The 27,798-nt window shown below is 44.7% G+C and overlaps 1 protein-coding gene across 1 annotated transcript; it reads left to right on the plus strand.

Annotated features, from left to right (window-relative positions):
- Positions 1 to 27,798, plus strand: LOC137570324 (uncharacterized). Its single transcript, XM_068278971.1, has 6 exons — positions 1 to 499; positions 9,551 to 9,659; positions 10,880 to 10,948; positions 13,984 to 14,111; positions 26,082 to 26,143; positions 26,975 to 27,798. The coding sequence occupies exons 1-6, from the start codon at positions 92 to 94 to the stop codon at positions 27,081 to 27,083; spliced, it is 885 nt and encodes a 294-aa protein (XP_068135072.1). The 5' UTR covers positions 1 to 91; the 3' UTR covers positions 27,084 to 27,798.

Raw genomic sequence — 27,798 nt, forward strand, 5'->3', positions numbered from 1 at the left:
TAGATCAGAGCACGTCATTGCTCCTCTCTCTGCAGACACAGCTTTCTTTATGCACCATCACTACAGGGGGTTTACATGAAGATCCTGCAGAATGGGAAAACCAAGCTCCCCCACACTGCAAGACCAGCAGCTGGAAAATGGAGGAATGCAGGAAACCGTGTGGAGAAGCCAGGAGCCAGCTGGCCAGCTACCTACATTAGATGACCAGCAGACAGGCCATGGGGGCTTCATGCTTCTCACTATGGAAGACCAGCAGCTGGACATTAGAGTAGAGCAGCCAACTACATGGAGTAGCCAGGAGCCAGCTGGCCAGCTACCTACATTAGAGGTCCAGCAGATGGACGATGTAGGCATCGGGCTTCTCACTGTGGAAAACCAGCAGATGGGAAATGGAGAAGGCCAACCTGCCATAATGGAGGATCTCCAGCTAGACGTGGAGGGACAGCGACCACCCACATTCAGACATGGGGAACATGCACACAACAAGGAGGAGGAGGAGGTAAGTGATACTATTATTTATGCCATTATTTGAGGTTAAAAGAATGCTATGCATGTTTAGAAATGGGAAATTAATAAAGGTTAAAAGTTTTACTATACTGTATGCATGCTGTGTTTTTAAAACTTTTTAAAATGAAGCCTTGATCTTGATAGTGCTATACTTGTTTTCTTGATTTTAGCTCAGTTGTAACATATTATTATTACTATAATTATCCTATATAATAATATCCCTGTCGCTGCATCCTCCTGTGCCCCTGTGTTGTGCCTGGCGTACATTCTCGGCACCCAGACGGACTTTAGGCAGGGAGGAGGACGGACGCAGGGGGACAGACGGGCATGTGTGCATGCATGGGTGCACGCTTTGGGGGGGGGGGGGGGATGGAGGGTCATGGGCGAGACCGAGCGCATGTTTTTTAACGGGTGGGCCTTTTACCTAGTTGGTTTATAAAGTGCCAACACATTCCATGGCACCGTAAAGAGTACATAACAAACATGGTGAACATAATACACAAAATACAGACATTGGTACAATATACAGAATTGGTGGACATAGTAATTACAGTGACAAATGTAACACGATGAACAAATTGTAAAACATTTCCAAGACACAAAAGGTGAGAGAACCCTGCCCTTGTGATGTGAGCTTACAATCTAAAGGCAGCATACTGGCAAAGGTGAGGAGAGGCCCTGCACTACAAGAACCACAGCAGAACTGCAATAAGAATTGGAGAAGCATGAGGCAGTGGGGGAATGGAGGGGGAGGGGAGGGCAACACCTAGAGCTACACTTGGTGTTGATGGCAAAATATCAGTGCAAATGTAATTCAGATGCGCTGATGTTGGTCCGCAGCATGGCATTGTGACATTCAGTGTTACTGAGAGAGGTCAGCACAATCAGCAAGAGCAGAGCAGGCTTCATGTGTTTCTGCAGCAGAGCCGAAGAGAAGCACACACATTACAACACTATTATGCAAATTAACATACGCCAATATGTGTCTGTCAGCACTTTTCCAGTGACCCATTTTATTTCACTCTGCCGCCGGTGCCATTAACCTCTTCTTCTGAGGGAGGAGCAGATTGTTTCGTTTTGCAGTGTTTACAAAGTTACATAGTTACATAGTTATTTGGGTTGAAAAAATACATACGTCCATCGAGTTCAACCAGTACAAAGTACAACACCAGTCTGCTCCATCACATATCCCTGTTGATCCAGAGGAAGGCGAAAAACCCTTACAATGCATGGTCCAATTAGCCCCAAAAGGGAAAAATCCTTCCCGACTCCAGATGGCAATCAGATAAAATCCCTGGATCAACATCATTAGGCCTTACCTAGTAATTGTAGCCATGGATGTCTTTCAACGCAAGGAAAGCATCTAAGCCCCCTTTAAATGCAGGTATAGAGTTTGCCATAACGACTTCCTGTGGCAATGCATTCCACATCTTAATCACTCTTACTGTAAAGAACCCTTTCCTAAATAAATGGCTAAAACGTTTTTCCTCCATGCGCAGATCATGTCCTCTAGTCCTGTGAGAAGGCCTAGGGACAAAAAAGCTCATCCGCCAAGCTATTATATTGCCCTCTGATGTATTTATACATGTTAATTAGATCTCCTCTAAGGCATCTTTTCTCTAGACTAAATAAACCCAGTTTATCTAACCTTTCTTGATAAGTGAGACCTTCCATCCCACGTATCAATTTTGTTGCTCGTCTCTGCACCTGCTCTAAAACTGCAATATCTTTTTTGTAATGTGGTGCCCAGAACTGAATTCCATATTCCAAATGTGGCCTTACTAGAGAGTTAAACAGGGGCAATATTATGCTAGCATCTCGAGTTTTTATTTCCCTTTTAATGCATCCCAAAATTTTGTTAGCTTTAGCTGCAGCGGCTTGGCATTGAGTACGATTATTTAACTTGTTGTCGATGAGTACTCCTAAGTCCTTCTCCAAGTTTGATGTCCCCAACTGTATCCCATTTGGTGCTAGACCATTGGTACGTCCAAAATGCATGACTTTACATTTTTCAACATTGAATTTCATCAATGTTGAAAAATGTAAAGTCATGCATTTTGGTCGTTCAATAACTTGTAAACTGCTTTGGTTTCAAAGGCTTTTATTAGAACAGACCAAAAGAATGAACATTGTACACCACGCAGGGGGAAGGCACATGATAACTTTAGGAAAGTGAGGAACAGTCAGCTCAAGAACATAAGAAAGAACATTATGATACAAATCACCCCCCCCCCCCTCCCCCCCCCTCCCCCCATAAGAAGAAGAAAAGGCAAAGAATAAAACATTGAGGGAGTGGAAGATTTAGCATAATAGTAACAAATTGAGAGATTTTAGAAGGATGAACTTTTAGAAAAAAGAACATCAAGAAAGGTCATGAGCACACACATGGACCTATGATTAACAATTACAGTTACATGCAAGGTGATTTATGTATGGGAGATCAGGAAAAATAAACCAGATAGTGTAGGCCTTGGGCATCAGCATAGTCTAGCCATGGGTCCCAGGTCTTCTGGAACTAACATAGCTAACATTCGCTCACTTACCATAAGTCTATGCATTCTTTGGATCACAGGTTCAAGCGCCAGTCTGGGTTGTTGCCATTGAGAGGCCAAATATGATTTGGCCGGCATAGCAATTAATTGGATCATGCGGTGGATAGGGAATTTTATGGAGGACTTCTTATATCCCAGGACAAGAATAGCTGGGTGTTTGATGAAGGGACATTTAATTACTTTAGTTATGAGATTAGAGACCTTATTCCAAAAAGAAATTGCTTTAGGGCAGTTCCAAACTTGCAAACTGCTTTGAGTAACTGAAGTGGAACTTGTATCTCTTTGAAACTTGTAACAAATGAGTTCCAGGGTTCCACAAGTCATCCTGTAATTTATAAAAAATTATAATGAATTATAATACACTAATAATTATATAACTATATAAAATAAACAGCCCACATGCTTCCTCGATCACGCTCCTGTGGCTGGCAGGGTTCTGGGCATGCGCAGCTATGAGTCTTTGCAAACTGCTCATGCGAAGAACACTCCTGGCTGCGGAAGTGCAATCAAGGAGGTGCATGACGGATACAGCACATGTGCAATTCAGACAGTCATGGACTTTAATTGGGGACACAGTGGCACAAAAGATGGGACATGGAGGGCACCCAGGGACATCAAAGACTAAAGGGGTCTGAGAAAAGCCCCAGGTAAGTAAAAATCAAGTTTTCATTGTCCCAGATACACTAAAAATGACAAAAAAGTGACTTACAAACAATATAGCACACAGTAAATAGTAAAAAAGGGTAAACATATACAGGGCCAAATTTGTACTTTTTGCTGGCCAAGGCCCACTATCTTCAGCCGCAACTGACCAACAGCATGCTGACTAACCCTCCCCTAGCCCCCCCCCCCCCCCCCCCCTCACCACCACCACCACCATAAAACACATACACAATTTACCTCCGCAAGACCATCAGCACCAGTTAGCAAAAGGAGCCTCGGGCGGCTGTGATTGGCCGGTCTGGTGCCAGCACCCCCGCTTGATTGGTCGCAGCAGGTGCCACTGGTCAAATGAGGAGAGGGGTTCAAGGATGCATGGATAAGGAGGGTAGTGTGTGTTCCAGGAAGGTGGGGGGGGGGGGGAGTGGAGAGGAGGCAGGTGCCACATGGCCCTGTTTGTACAAAATCCGCCCCCTAGATTTTGCCGCCTGAATTATGTGAGGCAGTTGACTTCATGGTAGGTCCGCCCCTGACTGTAGTGACATATTGCTAGTAGAAGGGATAGTGAAGGGTTGAGAATAAGTTAAAAAATAAATCGCCCTACGGCAGCGTGAATGTGACAGCACTTCCGGAGGGGCAGCTCCTATCTGCTGGCTAATGCTAACGGCTTTTCAAGCAGTAAAACTGTCTCCTCCTGTATTGTTAGCCAGGCAGATAGGAGCTGACCCTCGGAAGTGCTGTCACATTCTCAGAAGAGCTGCCTGTCACATTCACGCTGCCTTGAATGTGTAAACAGCAGGGTGATTTATTTAACTAATTCTTAACCCTTCACTACCCATTCTACTAGCATTATTTCCAGAATAAATCTTTTGTAGAAATGTTTCTTTATTAGAAATTTCGCGATAGTGGTCCTTTAAGAACGGGCAAACACTGACTAAATCATTTATACATTAATATTGTAAAAAAAAAAAAAAAGTAAGCCATTTTATTCACTATGTTATATTCACTACAGGTCCTCTTTAAAGTTCCGTCTGCTGATGTCACCTCATACTTTAATGCTACCTGGCATGATGAAGTAACAGGAACACGATTCTCCTGGTAACGGCGCATATACAGGAAGTAAGTACTTTCTGTACATGCGACGCTATGGGAGATGCTCTCCTGTCACGGCAGCACTGCGCGAGGGGCTGGGGACTGTATTAGATGAGGCAGCAGGGGTCGAGTCCTGCGTGAATGCAGGAGCCCTAGTGGTCAGACCGCAAATTGCCTTCCAATCGGTTTCAGCACACAGACCATGCAAGCTGCGGTCGCGATCTTTGCGCAGAAACCGACAGAAATTTGGGCAGCAGCCCGACCAGAAGGGAGTCTGTGAGGTTACGGTAATTACAACTTACACACTATCTCAGGGTATCTGCCACCACCACTGGTATGGGCCAGTGGACACGACTGACTGACTGGTCCTGCAAATAAAAACGGTTAAACACACTCTATTCTGTCCGGCTAGTAACAATAGTAGCGTCTCTTCAGAAGTCTGGTTCAGTTTGTGCGGCTGAGTAGCAGGGTAGCGGAACAGTGAATGACTTTGATAAAGTCTTTATTCACGGGCAATATAAATAATTAATATATACAGACAATTATTAAAATCAACAATTATTGAAACATTAATAGCCAGTATGAAGAATTAAAGAAAGGGAGAAAAAATACTTAGTTTCATGGAAAGATGTCCTTTTGTGGGAAGAATCATAAAGTCCTTGGTAAAGTCCTTTTGCAGGGGCGCTTCTAGGCATAGGCAGTACAGGCCATTGCCTGGAGTGCCATTGGTCCTGGGGGGCGCCATGTTGCTGAATTAAGCCCCACCCAAAATTAAGCCACACCCCTGTGGGTGTTTTATTACTTGCTTCTGCTGCATCTACTTAGCGTAAGTTGCAGGCAGCTGACACTTCTGTGCCTTGTGCATCCTTTTTTCATCCTTTGTGCCATCTCTGCCTCCTTCTGTGCCCTTTGTGCCTCCTTCTGTCCCCCTGTGCCTCCTTACATCTCCTTTGCCTTTATTTGTCCCCTTGTGCTACCTCTGCCCTCCTGTTCCTCCTTCAGTCCCACTCTGTCCTCCTGTGGCTCCTTCTGTATCCCTTTGTGCCTCCTGTCTCCATGTGCCCCCTCAATCCCCATGTTCCACCTCTGTCCCCTGCGCCTTCCTCTGTCCCCCTGTGCCTCCTTCTGTGCCCCTTTGTGCCTCCTTTATTCCACCTGTGACTCCTCCTTTCCCCCTTTGTGCCTCCTTCTGACCCATTGTAGAGGGTGCCAGGCCAACCAGGCGGTCATGAGTGCTGTGCAGGGGGGACCGTGGTCACAACCTTCCCCGCCAGATGTGTCCCCAGTTGGTGGACAGGCTTGCGGCATCTAATAGACGCCACGTCAGTTCAGTGGCCTGCAGCCCGTAAGTTCACTTCTGCAGCCTTACATTACGTGTATTTTCTGGTGAAACACTGCACGCATTGCGAATTTTCTGATGAAAAACGCTGCTGCATTGATTGTTTCCTAGTGAAACGCTGCCGCATTACGATTATTTTCATGGAAGGGCGCCATGGGAGTGGGGGCGCCACAGATTTTCTTGCCTGGAGTGACAAAATGGCTAGAGGCGCCCCTGTCCTTTTGTTTCAGTTCAACGTTCAGAGTTCAGACCAGGTGGATGCCAGCATATCCTCAAGCTGGCACAGATGTGATCAAGATGGAGTTTCAAGGTGGAGGACCCTTGCGTTTCAGCCTGTCACTAGTTTTATCACCCCTCGCTGCGGGGAGTGGCTATGACAGGCACAAGTCCAGCCTCAAGAGGATGGAGCAGGGGCTGTCCCATCCTTACAGACCCTCAGACTGGCAGAATTCTAGTTCGGCCCATCTTGGGGTGCACGTGGGGGCAGTTAAAACCTATACCGCATATTCACACTCAGCATGATTGTACGAATCCTAGGACATGAAATATGACAGGTCTATCATGAGAATTTACCCCCCGTCTCTTCAAACCCATATTGCTATGAGAGTTTAGGGGACAGAGTTCTGGGAATTTCACAGAACCGGTACCGGGACTCATGTTACACTTTCCCCACGTTTGGCGAAGCTGCCATCTCAGGAACCCCAGAAATATGACAGATCTGGGAAGTTATGGATTATGCTATGAGCCTCAGGTCATTCAGGGTGTGTGCTGGCAACTGGCTCCCTTTGATCCTTCACAGGGAGCAAGGTGTCAAGACCTCCCGGGGATTCGTAGCCTGCCTGGCTGAAACTAGGCCTCTTATCAGAGCAGCTGGCAAATCCTCTGAGAGGGGCCATTAGCTCTCCAGGGGGCCGGGGAACCAGCTTGTTACAGCTAGGTGTTAAACGCAATTAACTTCCTTTCCCAGAACTGTCTACCTTAAAACCAAAGTTTGTCATTCTGAGCCCTGCAATAGATGTGCGATCGATTGAGGTGATCAGAAACGACTGCTGGATCTGCGATTTTTGTGCGTTTTGGACGACTGGGCGTCGCCTGGCGTCACAACGTCCACTTACTTTTTTTGGAGAGTGGACGCCGTCCACCCTAGCATATGTGGAGGGGAGCAGCGCAGTAGAGAGGAGCGTTGAGCACGAAGGACGGATGTCTCCCCCCCCCCCTTCCCTCACCTAGGGGCTCTCCCCTCCAGAACATTTGCGGCAGTGGCTGGCAGCGGGCATCAGTGGGCGGGACTTACCTCCTCCTGTTCCGGCGAGTTGAAGCTGTGCGTGCCGCTTCTCTGGTCTTGAATAGACCAGACTAGCGGCACGCACAGCTTCAACTCGCCGGAACGAGGAGGAGGTAACTCCCGCCCACTATTGCCCGCTGCCAGCCACTGCCGCAAATGTTCTGGAGGGGAGAGCCCCTAGGTGAGGGAAGGGGGGGGGAGACGTTCGCCCTTCCCCACTGCTCTGCTCAACGCTCCTCTCCACTGCGCTGCTTCCCTACTGCTGGGGGGGACAACTTCTACCTGTTCTGGGGACTCCTATAGACTGGCTATACTGGGGACACCTATACACCTGGCTACATATACTGGGGACACCTATGCTAGCTACCTATACTGTGTCAACTATAGTACCTATACTGGGGGCACCTATGCCTGGCTACCTATTCCTGGGACACCTATGCCTGGCTACCTATACTGGGGGCACCTATACCTGGCTACCTATACTGGGGGCACCTATGCCTGGCTACCTATAGGGGGACAACTATACTGGATACCTATAGGGGGGCACCTATACCTGGCTACCTATACTGGGGGCACCTATGCCAGGCTAGCTATACTGGGGCACCTATGCCAGGCTACCTATACTGCGGGCACCTATGCCAGGCTACCTATACTGGGGGCACCTATACCTGGCTACCTATACTGGGGGCACCTATGCCAGGCTACCTATACTGGGGGCACCTATGCCAGGCTACCTATACTGGCGGCACCTATACCTGGCTACCTATAGGGGGCAACTATACTGGATACCTATAGGGGGGCATCTATATCTGACTACCTACCTATACTGAGGGTGAAACTTTTCAGGCGCTGTATGATCATTCCAAAGTGGGAAGGGGGGGGGCACATCCTCACAAGTTTGCCTCAGGGAGCAAAAAGTCTAGAACCGGCCCCTGAAGGAGTTCAGGTCCCTTAAGTGAAGTTTGGGCCCTCCTCCCACTTCCATTAGGGTATCCAAGCATCCTTAAATGCAAGAACTAAGTGGCCACATGATTCCAACTACAGAAATTAAAGGAAACCCGTGGTGAACAATAGTTGATGAAATAAACAATTATATCTATCCCTTTTTTTTATAGTCTATTACATTTGTTATCTATCCCCTGCACTTGGAAGCTGTTCTTGTAGGAAAGTGTTTTATGACTGAAATTCCTTATCAGTGATGGTTGCGCTACAGTCCGACCCAGTCCCACCTGGAGAGAAACTGTCACTTGAGTACCTGATGTTTAACTCTTTCAGACAGAGAAAGAAGGGAAGGAATACAGCCTAGTTATCTGTGTGTCTATCTCATTATGTCACCAGGGCAAATGTAACTCACCTGTGCGATGTTGGGCCCTATTGCCAGGGGGCTGCCGACCTCCCTCTTGTGTCCCGGTGCATATTATGTGTAAGTGTAATGATATGTGCCCAGTCACAAGAGGCAGGATGGAGATGGGGATCGCGTACAGAGCAACACAGGACAGGTGAAATAGAATGCTGTTATCCTGCAGGGGCCTCTGGGAGCACAGGAGAGTTAAGTGAGGGGGGTCAAGGGGTTCAGCAGTGTGGGGAGCCCAACATTGTATGGGGACCCTGGGGCAATTGCCCCCCTGCCTTAATGGAAGGGCCGGCCCTGCATGCAGGGGCATATCTAGAAATCACTGGGCCCCCTTCAAAACTTTGGATGAGCCCCCCCCCCCCCCCCCAAATGTCGTTGCTGGAGGGGGGGGGGGCTGATGGCAGCCCAAGGTGAGGGAAGGAGTAGTCGGGCCCCCATTCCCTCTGCTATTTGAGCCTGCTGCTCCCCCTTCCAGCGCTGGACCCCCTCCTGCCCCTAAAAATGTCCCTGGAGGGCCCCAGAGCCAGGCCCCCCCTCATGGTTCTCCCCTTAAGGGCCCCCCTGCAGCTGCATCCCTTGCAGGGGCTATTGTTACGCCCCTGCCTGCATGTCACATGTCACTTCGGGTACACTGTATTTTGACAGTGTGACTTTTTTTTTTTTGTCAGTATGATAGATATAATATGCTGTGCTTTATATTTATAACATGCTGTGCTTTATATGACTTCAGTAAGCATAATTCTGATATTTTTCTTCTCCAGTTGTTCTGTCCAGTCACCCTCAGGAAAATCATCTGCTGGGTGGTCTTGGGAATAGCAGCAATTATCCTTGTTGGCCTGGTTACTGGCCTCACAAAACGGAATCATGCAGGTAATTAACTTGGGGTTTCGGAATAAGATCACAAGATCTGGTTTGAACATCTTACAATATTGAGAGTAGCAATACTCTATAAGCCTATACAGCGGCATAGCTAGAGATTATGGGGCCCTATAGCTAAACTTTCATGGGGCCCTCACCACATGCCCCTACCCTATGGATGCGAGTTAATTGAGCAATTTACATTTTTGTGCAATCAATGTTGCATATAGTCCATGGGCAGAGCCGGGACAAGGTCCTCCAACACCCAAGGCTGAGACACCAAAGAGTCACTGCCATGTATCCCCTTTTCCTGATTTCTCTCTGCTTCAAACACAATAGGGGAATGCTAGCTGAGTGAGGTGTGTGCCCCTCTTACACTGCGTCCTGAGGCTGGAGCCTCTCTCGCCTCGGCCCTGCGCCCCTTCCTACACTGCACCCTGAGGCTGGAGCCTCTCTCGCCTCTGCCTCGGCCCAGCCCTGCGCCCCTCCTACACTGCGCCCTGAGGCTGAAGCCTCTCTCGCCTCTGCCCGGCCCTGCGCCCCCTCCTACACTGCGCCCTAAGGCTGGAGCCTCTCTCGCCTCTTCCTCGGCCCTGCGCCCCCTCCTACACTGCGGCCTGAGGCTGGAGCCTCTCTCACCTCGGCTCGGCCTTGTCCATGGGTACTAAAACAAAGTCAGTGAGTGGAGGAACCCAAGAAAGTTAATTATGAACACATCAAGTACGGCCTGGGCCCTTCTGCTCCAAGGACCTAAGCAGCTGCTATGGCTTAGCTATTGCTATGTCCCTGAGCCTGTACAGACTTTTTCTGCCCATGATAGTAAGGTGATATTTGTACAGGTATGACCTACCTGCATATAATCCTGCTTGGACATAATGCAGTAGACCAGATAAATGCCATTATACTGTATTTACCCTCTGATCCCACATCCCTTACTATAGAACAGTGCAAGCTGCTCGGCCAAGAATGCATGTCGCTCAGAATGCTGAACACGCTATTGCCTGAAAAAGTCATGAAGGAGTTTTTGGACTGGTCTGTGCACTCTCTCTACAGCAGTGTTTCTCAACATCATTAAAACATGAGGCCCTTATAAGGATACAGCCAAGGTGTTTCTATGCACATTTATATAACCTACCTGAGTCCTCAACAAAAAACTGTGTACCAATGAATAACATTTTCCAAAATTACAGAGTGTATAAAAAAGTCTAATATGCTCCAATTGTCCCTTGCAGAAATCGAATCTACGGACAAAACGATTACCACAGAAGAATTCCAAACAGCCTTATTAACCACACCACTAGGTAAGGCACCAGGACCCCATGGTTTCACAATAGAATATTTACTATTGCCATTAGTGATCAGCATAAATTTCACATAGTCGTAATTTCATATTGTAATTTGCAATAACGATGCAAAATTTTAATGTGGAATTTCGGAAAAATTCATAATAAATTTCACATTTTTTTTTCACATTTTTACAAAATTGTGCAGAATCATCAACTCTCAGGAAGATAGTGTCATATTGCAACAGGATCTGGATAGGATGGCTATATGGGCACATACATGGCAGATGAAATTCAATGTTGAAAAATGTAAAGTCATGCATTTTGGTCGTACCAATGGTCTAGCACCATACAAAGTAAATGGGATACAGTTGGGGACATCAAACTTGGAGAAGGACTTAGGAGTACTCATCGACAACAAGTTAAATAATCGTACTCAATGCCAAGCAGCTGCAGCTAAAGCTAACAAAATTTTGGGATGCATTAAAAGGGAAATAAAAACTTGAGATGCTAGCATAATATTGCCCCTGTTTAACTCTCTAGTAATTGTAGTAGGGGTGGATGAACACCCTGTAGAAAAAGTCACAGGAGACAAAAAACGGGAGCCCAGTAGTGCAATATGTCAATGACCACAATAAAAGAAAATAAATTAGAAGCACTACTCACAAAGGGAGGTTGCAGAGGGGCAACCAACCACAGGAAGCAGGCGGAGACTCCACTCGGGGTGGTCCTAGCCAGAACCGGAAGGATGGTCGCTCTCTTAGTGGAAAAAAGGGGGACAGAGTCCACTGTGGGGACTCCACTGGTGGTCTGCCACCTCCCCTCGGACAGGATGTGTTCGGGGTATACTTAGCACGTAAAAGGGAAAGAGGCGCCCTGGTGTAATAAAAGCATCTAAAATCAGCTTAAAATCGAAAAGTGATATGAGGTAGCTTACCTCAATGACGAAACCTCTGTAGTTAATACAAGGGATTTTTATTAGCACAGGCAACGCGTTTCACGGGTCTCAGCCCGCTTCATCAGGCCAGTAAAAGTGCCAAATAGAAAAGATCATCTAGCATAGGGAGCCTCTCTAGAGGCTCCCTATGCTAGATGATCTTTTCTATTTGCGCGGGCCGAGACCCGCGAAACGCGATGCCTGTGCTAATAAAAATCCCTTGTATTAACTACAGAGGTTTCGTCATTGAGGTAAGCTACCTCATATCACTTTTCGATTTTAAGCTGATTTTAGATGCTTTTATTACACCAGGGCGCCTCTTTCCCTTTTACGAACTCTCTAGTAAGGCCACATCTGGAATATGGAATTCAGTTCTGGGCACCACATTACAAAAAAGATATTTCAGTTTTAGAGCAGGTGCAAAGACGAGCAACAAAACTGATACGTGGGATGGAAGGTCTCGCTTACCAAGAAAGGTTAGATAAACTGGGTTTATTTAGTCTAGAGAAAAGATGCCTTAGAGGGGATCTAATTAACATGTATAAATACATCAGAGGGCAATATAATAGCTTGGCGGATGAGCTTTTTGTCCCTAGGCCTTCTCAAAGGACTAGAGGACATGATCTGAGCATGGAGGAAAAACGTTTTAGCCATTTATTTAGGAAAGGGTTCTTTACAGTAAGAGTGATTAAAGAGAACCCGAGGTGGGTTTGAAGAATATTATCTGCATACAGAGGCTGGATCTGCCTATACAGCCCAGCCTCTGTTGCTATCCCAAACCCCTCTAAGGTCCCCCTGCACTCTGCAATCCCTCATAAATCACAGCCACACTGCTGACAAACAGCTTGTCAGAGCTGGCTTTGTTTATCTCTATAGTGTCAGTCTGCTGCTCTCCCCGCCTCCTGCAGAACTCCGGTCCCCGCCTGCATCCCTTCCCTCCCTGCTGATTGGAGAGAAGGGATGGGGGCAGGGACCGGAGCTATGCAGGAGGCGGGGGAGCAGCCAAGACTGACACTACAGATGTAAACACAGCCTCACAGCACTGCTGTGATTTATGGGGGATTGCAGAGTGCAGGGGGACCTTAGGGGGGTTTGGGATAGCAACAGAGGCTGGGCTGTATAGGCAGATCCAGCCTCTGTATGCAGATAACATTCTTTAAACACACCTCGGGTTCTCTTTAAGATGTGGAATGCATTGCCACAGGAAGTCGTTATGGCAAACTCTATACCTGCATTTAAAGGGGGCTTAGATGCTTTCCTTGCGTTGAAAGACATCCATGGCTACAATTACTAGGTAGGCCTAATGATGTTGATCCAGGGATTGTATCTGATTGCCATCTGGAGTCGGGAAGGAATTTTTCCCTTTTGGGGCTAATTGGACCATGCCTTGTAAGGATTATTTCGCCTTCCTCTGGATCAACAGGGATATGTGAGGGAGCAGGCTGGAGTTGTACTTTGTACTGGTTGAACTCGATGGACGTATGTCTTTTTTTCAACCAAAATAATTATGTAACTATGTAACTATGTAACATGTAAATCTAATCCATCCATAATTTCATGTAATTTTGTGTAATTTTGTGCTGACTTTGGTGCTAAGCCCTCATACATGCTATCATAACCAAAATTGCTATGTATGTGAAAGGAAACCAGAGCTGACTGCCTGTAAGTTTTATACATACCTGGGGCTTCCTCCAGCCCCATCCGCCTGGATCGCTCCCATGTCGCCGCCCTCAGCCTTCTCCGTCTTCTGTACCGGGTCTCTTTACTTCCTCCAGTCGCGACCAGTCTGCACAAGAGAAGTGCGCTCTCAGCTGCTGAAGTAAGTCTCCAAGTTCGGCCGGAGGACGGTGGTGAGGAAGTGATCAGGTAGAAGGGGGCTAGAGGAAGACCCAGGTATGAATACATATTTTTCTATCCCGTCTCAGATAAATTACCTATAAAGAATACCTTGGCTGGCAGTTAAAAGCAAATGGTTGCAACTTTCTGGATGGATGACCCTGATAGTTTAGCCATCTATAGTATGTGGATATCCACAAAATGAGCATTATTGGTGGAAGATGAGGACGGGCCTGAAAACAATTTTAGATAACATGGCGTTATTCTCTTTGTGTTACAGGCAACCGGTACGGTGACCAGGGTGACTGCAGTTTGGTGGTCCTCAATGAGAAGAGTGTTTCCTTCAATGAAAGTCGCAGACTCTGCACAATCAACAGTTACAAACTTTTACGTGAAGAAGATATCGAGGTGAGGCTCACATCACACACAGTATCGCAGTACTCATAACGGGTGTAGTTATTATTGTTATTACTATTATCATCATTGATTTGTAAAGCACCAACATATTCAGTGGCGCTGTACAAAGTCGGAAAACAAACATGGGGTACATAATAATACAGACAAAGATATACATCAAATATGGACACTGGTACAAAATACAGAACTGGAGATTACAATGACAGATGTAACATGATGAATAAAAAACAAAGTGCAAGCTAATAAGTTAATAACATTCCAAGACACAGAAGGGTGAGAGAGGCCTGCCCTTGGGAGCTTACACTCTAAGGGAAGGGAGGGGGTTATCTTTATTGCTTCGCGTGCTTTAGTAGTGGGGCTCCCACAACTCCCGTTTCCCGCCTCTGTACCACATAGTTGTGATAATAAGAGGGCAAACCAATTAACTGAAAATATAATTAAAAGACAGCCACACTTAGTTGCCATTTATAGACAGCGTCATGATAGGTGAGTCCGGGTCTACTGCGCTCCACTCTGCCCACTCTAATAGTGGGCACCTATCATTGCAGATTTAGGGTGCTAAAATAAAAAAGCTGCTGAATACTACTATATAGGGGGTTGAGAGGTGACACAAAGGGCTGGTGCACACCAACAGGACCGGATTTCTGCAAAGGCCACAAAGGTCACGGCCTAGGGCGGAAAAAAATCAGAAGGATAAAAGGGCGGCAGGACCTGAGAGAGATAAGAGGCTGCATGTCAAAATAAATCATTTCTCCTGCTCCAAAGCGCCCCGGCTTTGCTGCACACACACAGTCAGAATTCCAGAGCTCCGTGTATTTTCCTTACTTCGTGGTGTGCGATGAGACAGTGCTATCTACTGAACATACACGCTTCAGTTTATTGCCAGGGGTGAGAGAAACATGGATCACAATGTAGACAATTTCTGATCCAGTAAAAGTAAACATTTTAACAGAATTATTTCCACTTTACAACTCAAGCTGGGCTAAACAATGTATTGCTGGTCAGATTCTGTTAATGACTTGAGCCATTCCTTCTCCTCTCTCCCCCTGGATTGTAAATCTTAAACAGATAAGGGTTTTTTTTCCTTAGAGAGATTTATGGCAGCCCCTTCTAAGCTAAATCTTAACCCCTTGCTGGCTCATTTTAAAGGCAGCAGTAGTCTAGTATGAGATAGACAACTTCTCTATAATTATAATTACAAATGTACTGTTGTATACTTTTGTATTGTTACATTCTGTTTTGTATACCAAAAGTAATAACATACACTAAAAATTAAAAAAATATATATTTGTACCGTGTTGGCAAACAGTAAAAAAACACCTGTGAAAGAATCAGTACAATAAATACTATAAAATAAATGCAACAGATCTGTGATTACAGAAGAGCAGAGAGGGGGATGAATGCCGCTCTGCTACTTCATGCCTGGTACACACCATGCAATTTGCCATCAGATAGATGGGTTCAAATTGATTATTTCTGACAGGTCTAATCTGATTTCTGATCATTTTTCTAATCGACTTTGTATAAGTGATCGGAAAATCGATTCAACCCATCTATCTGGTGCGTACCAGGCATTAGGGACTCACTGCTCTAACAGGAAAAACAATCATTCATCATTTTTCAGAGAGAAAACATTCATAGGTATCCTGCAAACAAGTGATCGTTAAGGCTCATACACATATCAGACTATAGTCTTTGGAAAAAGAAAGATCCCAGTCCAATCTTACCACCCTTCATGTAGTATGAGAGCCATACCTTCACAGTCTTTTCTATGGAGCTGAACTCCCCATCAGAAAAAATCTTTGCAAGATTCTGCACACACAGATGCTGTACAGACACAAAAGATCAGTATCTGCAAAAGATCTGTTCCTGCCACAGATCCGTTCCTGCAAATTGCATTCATAGTCTATGAGATCTGCAGATCATCATACACACCTTGTTTAACTGACATTCATCTGCAGATCAGACAATCATCTGCAGATCTGAAAACCCATCCTGGTGGATCGGATCTGCAGATGAATGTCTGTTAAACAAGGTGTGTATGATGATCTGCAGATATCATAGACTATAAATGCATTTTGCAGGAACAGATCTTTTGCAGATACTGATCTTTTGAATGTGTACAGCATCTTTGTGTGCAGCATCTTGCAAAGATTTCTGTCTGATGGGGAGTTCAGCTCCATAGAATAGACTGTGTAGGTATGGCTCTCATACTACATGGAAGGGGGTAAAATTGGTCTGTGATCTTTCATTTTCCTAAAGGCTCATACACACATCAGACCACAGTCTTTGGAAAATGAAAGATCACAGACCAATTTTACCCCCTTCCATGGAGTCCGAGAGCCATACCTACACAGTGTATTCTATGGAGCTGAACTCCCCATCAGATAAAAATCTTTGCAAGATGCTGAACACGTTCAAAAGATCAATATCTGCAAAAGATCTGTTCCTGCAAAAGATCCGTTCCTGCAAAATGCATTCATAGTCTATGATATCTGCAGATCCTCATACACACCTTGTTTAACAGACAATTATCTGCAGATCAGACAATCATCTGCAGATCTGAAGATCCATCCTGGTGGATCTGATCTGCAGATGAATGTTTGTTAAACAAGGTGTGTATGAGGATCTGCAGATATCATAGACTATGAATGCATTTTGCAGAAACGGATCTTTTGCAGGAACAGATCTTTTGCAGATACTGATCTGTTGCATGTGTACAGCATCTTTGTGTGCAGCATCTTGCAAAGATTTCTATCTGATGGGGAGTTCAGCTCAATAGAATAGACTTTGTAGGTATGGCCCTCATACTACATGGAAGGGGGTAAAATTGGTCTGTGATCCTTCATTTTCCAAAGACTATGGTCTGATGTGTGTATGCACCCTGAGTGTGTGTGTGTGTATGTGTGTGTGTGGGGGGGGGGGGGGCGGTTGGTGGTACCGGGCCTAGGGCACTGGGAAGTCCAAATCCGGCCCTGCAAACCAAGAGCACTTCTGAGAGCTTTTCAAAATGCTAGCGCTTTAAAAGCGCTTGGCTAATGTATTTGTATGGAAGGGATCACACCAGAGCGATGTGATTTTCTCCGAAACGCAAACGTGTGCCCTGCAGCATTTCTGAGGCTATTCCACCTCATTCTTAGGTATAGGAAAGTGGAAAATCTCTCTAAAAAGCACTAGATCAGAGCTATTTTCCAAACTTTTTTTTACAAAAGCTGTACACTTTCAGCTCTACTGTAAAAAAAAAATTAAAAAATTGCTACACCAAACCACTCCAAATATCGCTTAGAAAAATCACTTCTAAAAACGCTGAGCATTTGCGATTACGCTAGCGCTTTTAGGTGTGCACCAGTCTAAAGTCTGCCTTACACTGCTATCAAGGAAAGGGGTGGGGTGGGGAGACTGCCTAATAGTACTTTCTGAGAGCGGAGAATTACCTACACAATTTTTCACAATTGATTGGTGCCCCTTTTTAAAAAAATTGCATACCCCCACCCCCTTGAGGATCCTCTCCACGGCCCTGACACTGTGAGATAATTCTAAAAGTGATGTACAGCATTCCCCGGTCCACGGTTTGAATCCCAGCTAGGCCACTATCTGCACTGAGTTTGTATGTTCTCCCTGTGTTTGTGTGGGTTACCTCCGGGCATGCTGGTTTCCTCCCACCCCCCAAAAAAAATACAGATAAGTTAATTGATTCCCCCCCTAAATTGGCCTTAGACTACAATACATACATAGACATATGACTCTGAGGGACAGTCAGTGACATGACAATATACTCTGTAAAGTGCTGCAGAAGATGTTGGCGCTATGTAAATACTTAGTAATAATAATAATAGCATTAATATACTGTATAATAATTAAAAAAAAACATAAAAGGAATCGGTTAGGCTAAAACAGTACAAATATCCAACTCATTTAAAAAAAAAAAACATTGAAATTCATAAAAATATACTATATACCAGTGTACGGTAATGGAGGTGCGTAAACAGGTAGAAGACATAAGGAGGAGGGCCCTGCCCGAAGGCTTACAATCTAGAGGGAGAGGTAGGGACACAAAAGGTAGGGGACCAGAGTTCAGCTGCGGGTTTAGAGTACCAGTGAGGGGGGATTGGCCAGAGTGAAAAGGTGCATTTTGAGGGCCTTCTTGAAGATGTTGAAGGTTGGGGCAACCTTAATGGGTGGAGGTAGCACATTCATAGTGTTGGAGCAGCTCTTGAGAAGTCCTGGAGGCGTGCATGGGACTGGGTGATGCGAGGGGGCAGTCAGGCGAAGTTCATTGGCGGAGCGAAGTGAGCGGCTTTTGTGGACAGATTTGTAGGCCAGACACAGTATCCTGAATCGGAACTGTATAGGAAGCCAGTGGAATCTTTATTTTCTTTGGGTATGACTCCAAACTTTCCTTTGTTAGATTCTGGGAGACTTAAATGTCCTCTAATAAACATAAAATATGTAGCTACATGAGGGTACAAAAAATGAGCAAATAAACCCTTCATAGATTTACTATGTGTCCTTCTTATTGGGTCAAGGCACAGTGTCAACTAGCAGACCTCTAGACTTGCCTTTCTGGAAACCTCAGCTTCACATCCCTGTTATTTATATGAAGGACGTTATTTATATGAAGGACATGATTAGGATTGCCCCGATTATTTCATGAAAAATTCAAAGCTTTCGGGGGGCGCATGCGCGGCGCGATGGCGGCAGGATGCTAATCATTGAAGCTCTGTAGCGGGCTCCCGTTCTCGGCCGTCTCCGGGGCTATTGGCAGCACCTTTTCGGACTCTTTCTATATCACCCCCGTCCTCTGACAACCGTGCATGTCGCGGACTAAGAAAGGAGCAACTTCCTCCTCCCAGCCGACCCTTCATCAGGCTTTTTCTCGGAGGGACAAAGACACGATGTCTTCCCAAGATGGCGCCCGTAAGCAGGACAAGGTGCCGCCTTCTACTTCTCAGAAGTCACCCTCCGGTAAGCAAGACACTACTGCGCTTACCAAACAAGATCTTAGTGCAGCTTTAGACTCTGAGAAACAAAAATGCCTCAGCGCAAAAGTTTATAACGGTGCAGGGCCACCTTGGTGGAAAGGAAGTTTAGCCACAGTACCTTATCAGGAGTTATCCCACCTCTGAGAGGGTAAACAAGTGCTCCGCAAAGGATCCCAAAACTTGCTGTAATCCCGATATCCTACACCGCAGACTGCGGGTCACCGGCAGTGCGAGCAACACTCCTCTCGCTGGGCAAGTCTCGCTGGGTCGGCTTCTGGTCACGTGATCTGCGCTCCTTCCGTTTTCCGCTCCCTGTGCGTTCCAGGTACTCACAGCTCAGGGGCAAGTGCGCCGTGTGGCGGCATAAACGCAGTATCAGGGCCCGATTTCTGGAAAGACCACAAAGGCCATGGCCTAGGGCGATGAAAAATCAGAAGGATAAAATGGCGGCAGGACTTCGTGGTGTGCGATGAGACAGTGCTATCTCCTGAACATACAAGCTTCAGTTTAATGCCAGGGGTGTAGAGAAACCTGGATCACCATGTGCTTGCTGGGCAGTCTGTGAGTCTGCAAAAGAGTGCAAGCCCCACTTATGGGATAAAATACACACTGAGCATACACATGACCTGTCTACCACTTGGAGGATGTTGGTTTCCTCAACATGTCTATAATAAGTTAGCCCAGAAATTCCAATTGGAGCTGCAGAAAACAACACAAACTCTCTCTGCGGAACTAGCTGCTCTTGGAGACCGCACTGAGCGATTGGAAGTGAAGCATGAGCAACTCGCTCTGGCTCATAATGAACTTAAAAAAGATCATGAGCAATTGCAAATAACTGTTTCCACTATGCGTTTTCAGATGGAGGACTTAAATAACAGAAATAGGCGCAACAATTTGCGAATCAGGGGTGCTCCAGAATCAGTGGTTGATTTGCCTCCCTTTGTATCTGGCCTATTTTCCTTTTTGCTCCCCAAGAGAGATCTGAGTGATTTTGCCTGTGATTGGGTACATAGAGCCCCTCGGGCCAAACCTACATCTGATAAGCCCCCAAGAGACATTGTTCTTTGCCTAAAAGATTTTATAACAAAAGAAGAAATCCTAAAGGCTGCAAGAAACATTTCTAATTTACAATTTGATGGATAGAAACTTCAGATTTACCCTGATATAGCTCCAGCCACGCTTGATCGTAGGCGCCAAATGAAGGAAGTTACTTCGCAACTCATTACAGCAAAAATCCGCTATCGATGGGGATTCCTTTTTAAATTGATTGTCCCACAAGATGGAACACTGCACACTGCAACTACCCTTGAGGAAGGACGCTCTCTCTTACAGAAACTAGGTATCTCGGGATCTGTTAGATCATCCCAAGAATCGCCACAACGTCCCATATCTCCTATCTGGTCAGCTAGAGGATCTAAAAGCCCTGGGAGCCCCTCTCAGGAAGCTTGATCCTGTCATTTAATGTGGGACATACAGAAGAAATCACCATACCTCCTTTTATCACTAGGACAGTGACTCTTGCTCCACGCAACCTGCACGGACTAACTACCCTGTCATTTTCGGCTGATTGATGATAAACAATCTGGTCTCTCGCTTCTTGAGCGCTCGGATGCTTTACCCCCCTTTCCAGTTTATTGGCTATCTACAGTGACTTTTTAAATCGTAACTTAAACTTGTACCCCCACGAGCTGGAAATTCAGGGGCCGGTTCCCCTGTTGAAGTTCTACTTTGATCACTCATGCAAAGTTTTTTGTGTTTTTTTAAGTTTACGGTTATAGCTTTAAGTTTACGGTCAAATCTGAGCATGTTATGGTATATTTTTGTCGTTAGCCCTGTTATATTCCTTTTGTTTTTGATGAGGCAGTCATAACTGAGATTCTTTAATGAAAATGAGCTCCTGCAGGATTATATTCTTACTTCTTTGACCAAATTATCTAAGTGGCTATATCCTATAATTCCCTATGGCTAGGAAATTATCTATTATTACGCACAATGTGCAGGGATTCAACTCCCCAGTTAAGAGATGCTCAGCCTTTCTTCTTTATAAGAAGATGGGAGCGGATATCCTACTCCTGCAGGAGACTCATTTTCAAACGGACAAAGAACCTAAATTTTTTGATCCTGCCTTTCCCACAGTATATTATACTACCTACCAAAATAAAACTAGAGGTGTAGCTATATTTATTAAGAAACAAGTGCCATGGGTGATTCATTCCGTTCATAAAGACCCCGAAAGTCGATTTTTATTGATTTTCGGCTCCCTGGCAGGTAAAGATGTCACTATTCTTAATATTTACGCCCCCAACCAGGGCCAAAATGATTTCTTGATTAACACCCTTGCTACTTTGGACCGCCTTCCTTCTTCCACTCTTATTGTTGGAGGGGACCTTAACCTGACTGCAACATCTGTAGTAGATAGGAGCAGCACCTCATCTCAAAACACCCGCTGCTTTTCTAAACGTCTAATTAAAAAGCTGGAGCATTTACAACTCCAAGATTGTTGGAGAGCACACAATATGGGAGCACGGGAATACACTTATCATTCTGCTCCACGGAACTCAGAAGCCCGCTTAGACTATATCTTTTTATCCCCTGTTCTGTTGGCTGACTCTTGCTCTGCAGATATCCTTCCTGCAGTATGGTCTGATCACAGTCTTGTTAAAGAGGAACTCCAGTGAAAATAATGTAGTAAAAAAGTGCTTCATTTTTTACCATAATTATGTATAAATGATTTAGTCAGTGTTTGCTCATTGTAAAATCTTTCCTCTCCCAGATTCACATTCTGACATTTATTACATGGAGACATTGTTACTGTGGGCAGGTTATTTAGCTGTTTCTAGCTGCTCTGGCTGTTAGACAGCTAATAACAGCTATTTCCTGTCTCTGAACATTGTTACATTGTGGCAGTTTGCCAGCAGTACCGTGGTCTTCAGAGCCTCTTGTGGGAGGGGTTTCAGCACAAAATCAGTCACACAGCGCCCCCTGATGGTCTGTTTGTGAAAATCATTGTCTTTCTCATGTAAAATGGGGTATCAGCTACTGATTGGGAAAAAGTTCAATTCTTGGTTGGAGTTTCTCTTTAAGGTCTCTCTCACAGGGATGGGAATTGAAGAACACCCTTATTCCTGGAGAATTAATGACTCCCTGCTAACTGACTCCCTAATCACCTCTGAATTAGAAGCCACTCTTCACGAATACTTTCAGACCAACGCTTCACCGGATATTTCAGATCATTTAATCTGGATAACACATAAAGGGGTAAACTGATAGAACTAGCCTCCAAACGCAAAAGGGAACGTATTTCCGCAATAATCTCTCTACAAAAAGAACTAACCAGCCTATACAAAACATATTATGCAAACCCCACTGGACCTGCGTTTCAGATTATACAAGACAAGCGTAGATGTCTTAAAGCCCTCCTGACTAATACCTCAGAAAAAGCACTCCGCTGGTGTAAAGCTAGATTTATGCTGCATGGTAATAGCTGCTCCACTATGTTTGCTAGACGTCTAGCCTCTCATATCAGACCTCCCCACACATATAAAATTCAAAATAATACTGGTCGTTTAGTGACCCACCCTAAAGAGTTTCTATCTGTACTTATGACCTATTATAGTAAATTTTTTCAAGCCACAGATGAACCCCGCCCTCAACAATGGCTAGATACTCTAACTACTCCTACTCTTACTGCTGAGCAAATTTCCCTTCTTAACGCCCCTTTTACCTTTCAAGAAATTCAAAATACTATTAAGCAATTAAAAACCGCCAAAACGCCAGGCCCCGATGGTTATTCTACCCTTTACTACAAAAAATTTGATCATATTTTAATCCCACACTAAGTTAAGTTGTATAACTCAGTCCTAAAAGGCACCCCATTTCCTGAGGAAATGCTTCTGGCCAACACCTCTCTCATACCGAAACCCGATACTGATACCACGCTCCCACAAAATTTCAGACCAATTTCTATAATAAATAATGATTTGAAAATATTTACAAAAGCATTAGCTGCGAGATTGGCTCAAATTATTCCCTCCCTTGTATCTCGAGAACAGACAGGCTTCATTCCTAGTCGCCAAACTACTGACAATATCAGGCTTGTAACCAACATCATTCAGGATACCGAACTCAAAACTAACCGTTTAATGCTTTTAAGCCTTGACCTCCACAAGGCATTCGATTCTGTGTCTTGGACCTATCTGTTCTCGATTTTGCAACGTATGGGGTTTACAGGATCATTTATGACTGCAATTACAGCTCTATATAGTCTACCGCAGAGCAGAATTAGAATCCCAGGAGGCAACTTGGATTTCTTTCGGGTATCAAGGGGCACTAGGCAGGGGTGCCCATTATCCCCTTTGCTCTGTGCAATAATGATGGAGCCCCTTGCCTTAGCTATTAACGCAGATCCTAACATTAAGGGCTATGAGATAGAAGACTCTATTTATAAAATTAGCCTATACGCTGATGATGTCTTGCTTTTTATTTCCCAGCCATTAACATCCCTTCCTTCCCTTTTGCATATCCTAGAAATGTTTGAGAGAAGCTCTGGTCTCAAAGTTAATATGTTTAAATCAGTAGCTATGCCAGTTAATTTACCAGTGGGTTCATACAAATTGATAGAAGCAAATTTCCCTTTCACATGGAATATTAGTAAGTTTAAATACCTGGGTGTTACCCTAACTCCCTCATTAGCCCCCCTCCTTGAACAAAATCTTGCCCCCCTCCTTACCAAGTTTAAAGCCCTTATTAAAGAGTGGTCTTCAATATCAATTTCCTGGATAGGTAGGATTATTGCAGTGAAAATGGTATTGCTTCCCAAACTGCTTTTTTATTTTTAGAGCTCTCCCGTTATTTATTGCCAAATCAAAACTCCTAGCGTTTCAAATCCTATTTAATAAATTCATTTGGAACAACAAGTGCCCGAGAGTTCGCAATAGGATCATTTATAGACCCAAACACGCAGGAGGCCTAGTGGTCCCACAGATCTGGTATTATTATCTAGCAGCCAGACTGGCCCAAATCACGCAGTGGAATAATACCATCTCTCCCCCCTTATGGGTACAATTTGAGCAAGAAGCCATTCTACCATACTCTTTTAATGGCCTTTTGTGGAACCCGGTACTGACTCCCCAACCCGTCTCCCAATTGAATACAATTGTTTGGCAGCACTTACGGCTATGGAAGTTTATACGATTTCGTTTTTCCTTAGCCTCAGTGAAACCTCCCCTTCTTTCATACCTAGGCAATCCAAACTTTTTGCCAGGTTTAACTAACCCGGAAGTATTCCATTGGTGGATTGATAACAACTTGCTCATAGCCAGAAAGTTTTGGTTGATAAGCACATTTATCCCCTTTTCACTTTTTGTCCATAATAGATCCATCCCACAAACTGAAATCTTTAGATATGCACAAATACGGCATTTCCTCTCCTCCCCAGTTTTAAGCCCTCCTGAGCGTATTGGCACATTTTATGAACAAATTTGCCTACATCCACACACTGCAACAGGAATAATCTCAAGACTCTATAACCATCTGCAAGAATCTTTATTACAAGAGAAACCCAAACATGTCCAAGATTGGGAGACTGATTGGGGTTCCCCTCTTTCAGATCATAAATGGTCTAGCATTTTTAGTAACATAGCCAAGAGCTCTAAGTCTAACCTTATAAAGGAAACGGCCTACAAATTGGCCATTAGATGGTACTACACCCCTGATAGGGTCCAGAAAATGTTTCCTCAGTCCTCGCCATTATGCTTTCGAGGGTGTAACACTATAGGAACTATTAAACATATTTTCTGGGAATGCCCAATTGCAACTGACATTTGGCAAAAAAACATCTGCTCTACTTAAAGAGGTTTTGAAAATTGAGCTCAAATTTGACATGTTAAATGCCTTATTGTTTTTTTCTTCTACCCAGGTTCCAAAACCTTTTAGGCCTTTAGTAAATGTGTTTATAGGTCGCACACAATGGTTAATCGCTTTCCACTGGAAACAACCAACTATAAATTTTGATCTCCTGTTGATCAAATCCTTCTAATGGAAAAAATAGCATATACATTGGAAGGTACCCAAGATAAATGTCTCTCTAAATGGGAAGACTGGATCACCTATCGAAGTCCCACAGACCTCCTTGCTAGAGCCTTTTCGTTAACTTAAGAATCTATCTCTAAACTGATCGTAATAAGATTCCTTACCAAACTTATTTCTTCTTTGCCTTGAGATGGCGCCCCGGGCCCACGGAGTCGGATTCCCTGGGTCGGCTCTCTGTCAGTTAACTTTTAGTGTAAGGTTGTTAGATGCAATAGGCTATCTTTAATATGCAAAATTCATGCTAATGACAAAAGATTTCATTCACTCTTTGGATTTACTTGTGCTATTAATATGACATGCCATGATTAACCAATTGTTTACTGTTTTATTTACAAGTGTTAAGCACTGTTATTTTTCAAACAGTTTGAATGTCTGTATTACTTGAAAGTACTTTTTAATAAACGTGAGTAAACAGAAAAATTCAAGGCTTTCTCCACTGGCTGCACACTCATATAAAAACTCCCACTGACAGCCTGCACTTACATGCCTTCCATCTGTCTGACTATTAACTGAGTGTTAGGCCCCGTTCAAATTAGCGGTGAGCGGAATGGAAGCGGAACGTATACTGTATAAACGGTCCGGTATGTGAACGGATCCAATGTTAAGCAATGGATCCGTTCACATCCATCCACTTGTACGGATCCGTTGTCCTTTCCGCTCAGCGGACAAAAAAATGCTGCAGGACCTATTTTTCTGAACCGTTGTGCCCAGCGGAACGGAAACGGAAGGTTTTGCAGCTACATAGGAACAAATAGACAGTTTTTACCTGATCCTGATGGCCGCATCCGTACGGCCGGCTCCGCAAAAAAACGCTAATGTGAACCGGGCCTTATGCTGGTTAATACAAGTCAGTTTAAGCTGCTAATTCTAGTATTACTTTTTTTTCCAGGTTTATCAGCATTGCATTGAAAACAATGAAGATCTGTGGGTTGATAAAGACAACTACAGCAGGTAATTATACAGCTTTAATTTGCATTGACAGTTGGCATAATCCTGCATCAACTGGGAATGACTTGCATCTCATCGATCATCCCTGAATTTATCCAGTTCGTGACTCGTGTAAGAGAAAAACGAGACAAAAGTTAATTTAAGCGGAAGATGAAAAACTCAGGAGAAAAAGGTGAATTGCACATGGCCCTAAGTGTTCTTTTCACACAGGGCTGGATTTACCATATGGCACTGTAGACACATGCCTATAGGCGCCTGATGTTGGAAAGGCGCTCACTCCCCTAGTAGCTCCCTCCCACCTTCCCTAAGTAGAGTCCTGAGTAGAGTGTAAATGAGAGGTTACTCATTCAGCTCTCTGCATTCCTCTGATGAGATCTCCCATCAGTCGGGGCACCTCTAGCTACCTAATACTGATAGCTCTGGCTACCTAATACTAAGGGGCACCTGTAACTACCTATGACGGGCAATTGACGGGGGAGATTTGTAGGTTCATGGAGGGTGAAGTCTGAGGTGCCAGGACATCTGTGCCTATAGGCTCCTGTGAGGTAAATTCAGTTTTCACACCTTATCAATAAAATGCCTTTTAAGCTACCAGCAAGCAAGAAAATAATTTTGATAGTACTTTTTTCACTTTCTTTTGGGTACTTTTTCAAAAGTAAAAGGCTTAAAAGTTACAGTACTTTAATGAGAATATGAAAAATATCTCCTAGGAGATAATTAAGGAGGAAAAAAAATATAAGAGAATATTTCCAAGAGTTTTCATGCGTTAAAAACTGAGGCGTAAACACATTGAGAATGGAATGACCTGTCACCTCTCTCTCTGTTGTCCTGCAGGTGTCACATCTATAACCCTGCACATGGCTTCGTACCAATGGGCTGCGACACTCAAAGATGGTTCATGTGCTTGAAGACCCAGAACTCGCAGCAGAAAAATAATTCCTAGCTGCATAGCTATCTAGGTTTAAAAAAAGGACATCAACCTCTCAAATGATATCCCTGACTTGATCAATGTGTTATTATCAAAGCAGGTCATTTTGGTGCCCAGTACTCAGCACCAAGCACTGAAGCTACGCTGCGTGCCTCGCACAAGAGGAAATTGAGGTTTCAGCGATCCCCGGACCCCGAATTACATCTTCCTCCAAGGTGCTACAACCAGGGCCGGCCTTAGGTTTCACAACGCCCTGAGCGAAATCTTGTGCCCCCCTTCATCCTCTTTGCGCATGCGTGCACACCCACGCACACACACAGAGGCCCATATGCAATTCCTTTTCTCCTGAGATATCTCCTAGGACAGTGGTTCCCAACCTTTTTTGACGTTGTTACGCATCATGCCAAATGCTCAGATCTCTGTGACACGTCACGTATGTATAATAGAAAAAATACTATTAACAACCACAAATGGATGGAAAGAGTGCATTATCTTAAATATACTTAAAAATGAAGGCTAGAACCATTCAGGAATATTAATAAAAACAATCAGTGGGACAGTTAGCCACCCCCTCTCCCCCAACACCACCATTTAGAATGACAAAGAAAGACAATTTGCACCACACGTTATAACCGCAGTGTCCCCCCCCCCCCAAAAAAAATAAACGCCCTCACACTCAGTATAGGTAGGTAGCCAGGTATAGGTGCCATAGTATAGGATCTCATGTGTA

This window comes from Hyperolius riggenbachi, chromosome 4, assembly GCF_040937935.1.
Source record: "Hyperolius riggenbachi isolate aHypRig1 chromosome 4, aHypRig1.pri, whole genome shotgun sequence".
NCBI classification, from domain to species: Eukaryota; Metazoa; Chordata; class Amphibia; order Anura; family Hyperoliidae; genus Hyperolius; species Hyperolius riggenbachi.

What these genes read in the sequence shown, in the direction of transcription:
- LOC137570324 (XM_068278971.1), top strand. Translation starts at nt 92, where the DNA reads ATGGGAAAACCAAGCTCCCCCACACTGCAAGACCAGCAGCTGGAAAAT. An exon ending in CACAAAACGGAATCATGCAG is followed by an intron (nt 9,660 to 10,879) that starts GTAATTAACTTG and finishes TGTCCCTTGCAG; the next exon opens with AAATCGAATCTACGGACAAA. An exon ending in GATAAAGACAACTACAGCAG is followed by an intron (nt 26,144 to 26,974) that starts GTAATTATACAG and finishes GTTGTCCTGCAG; the next exon opens with GTGTCACATCTATAACCCTG.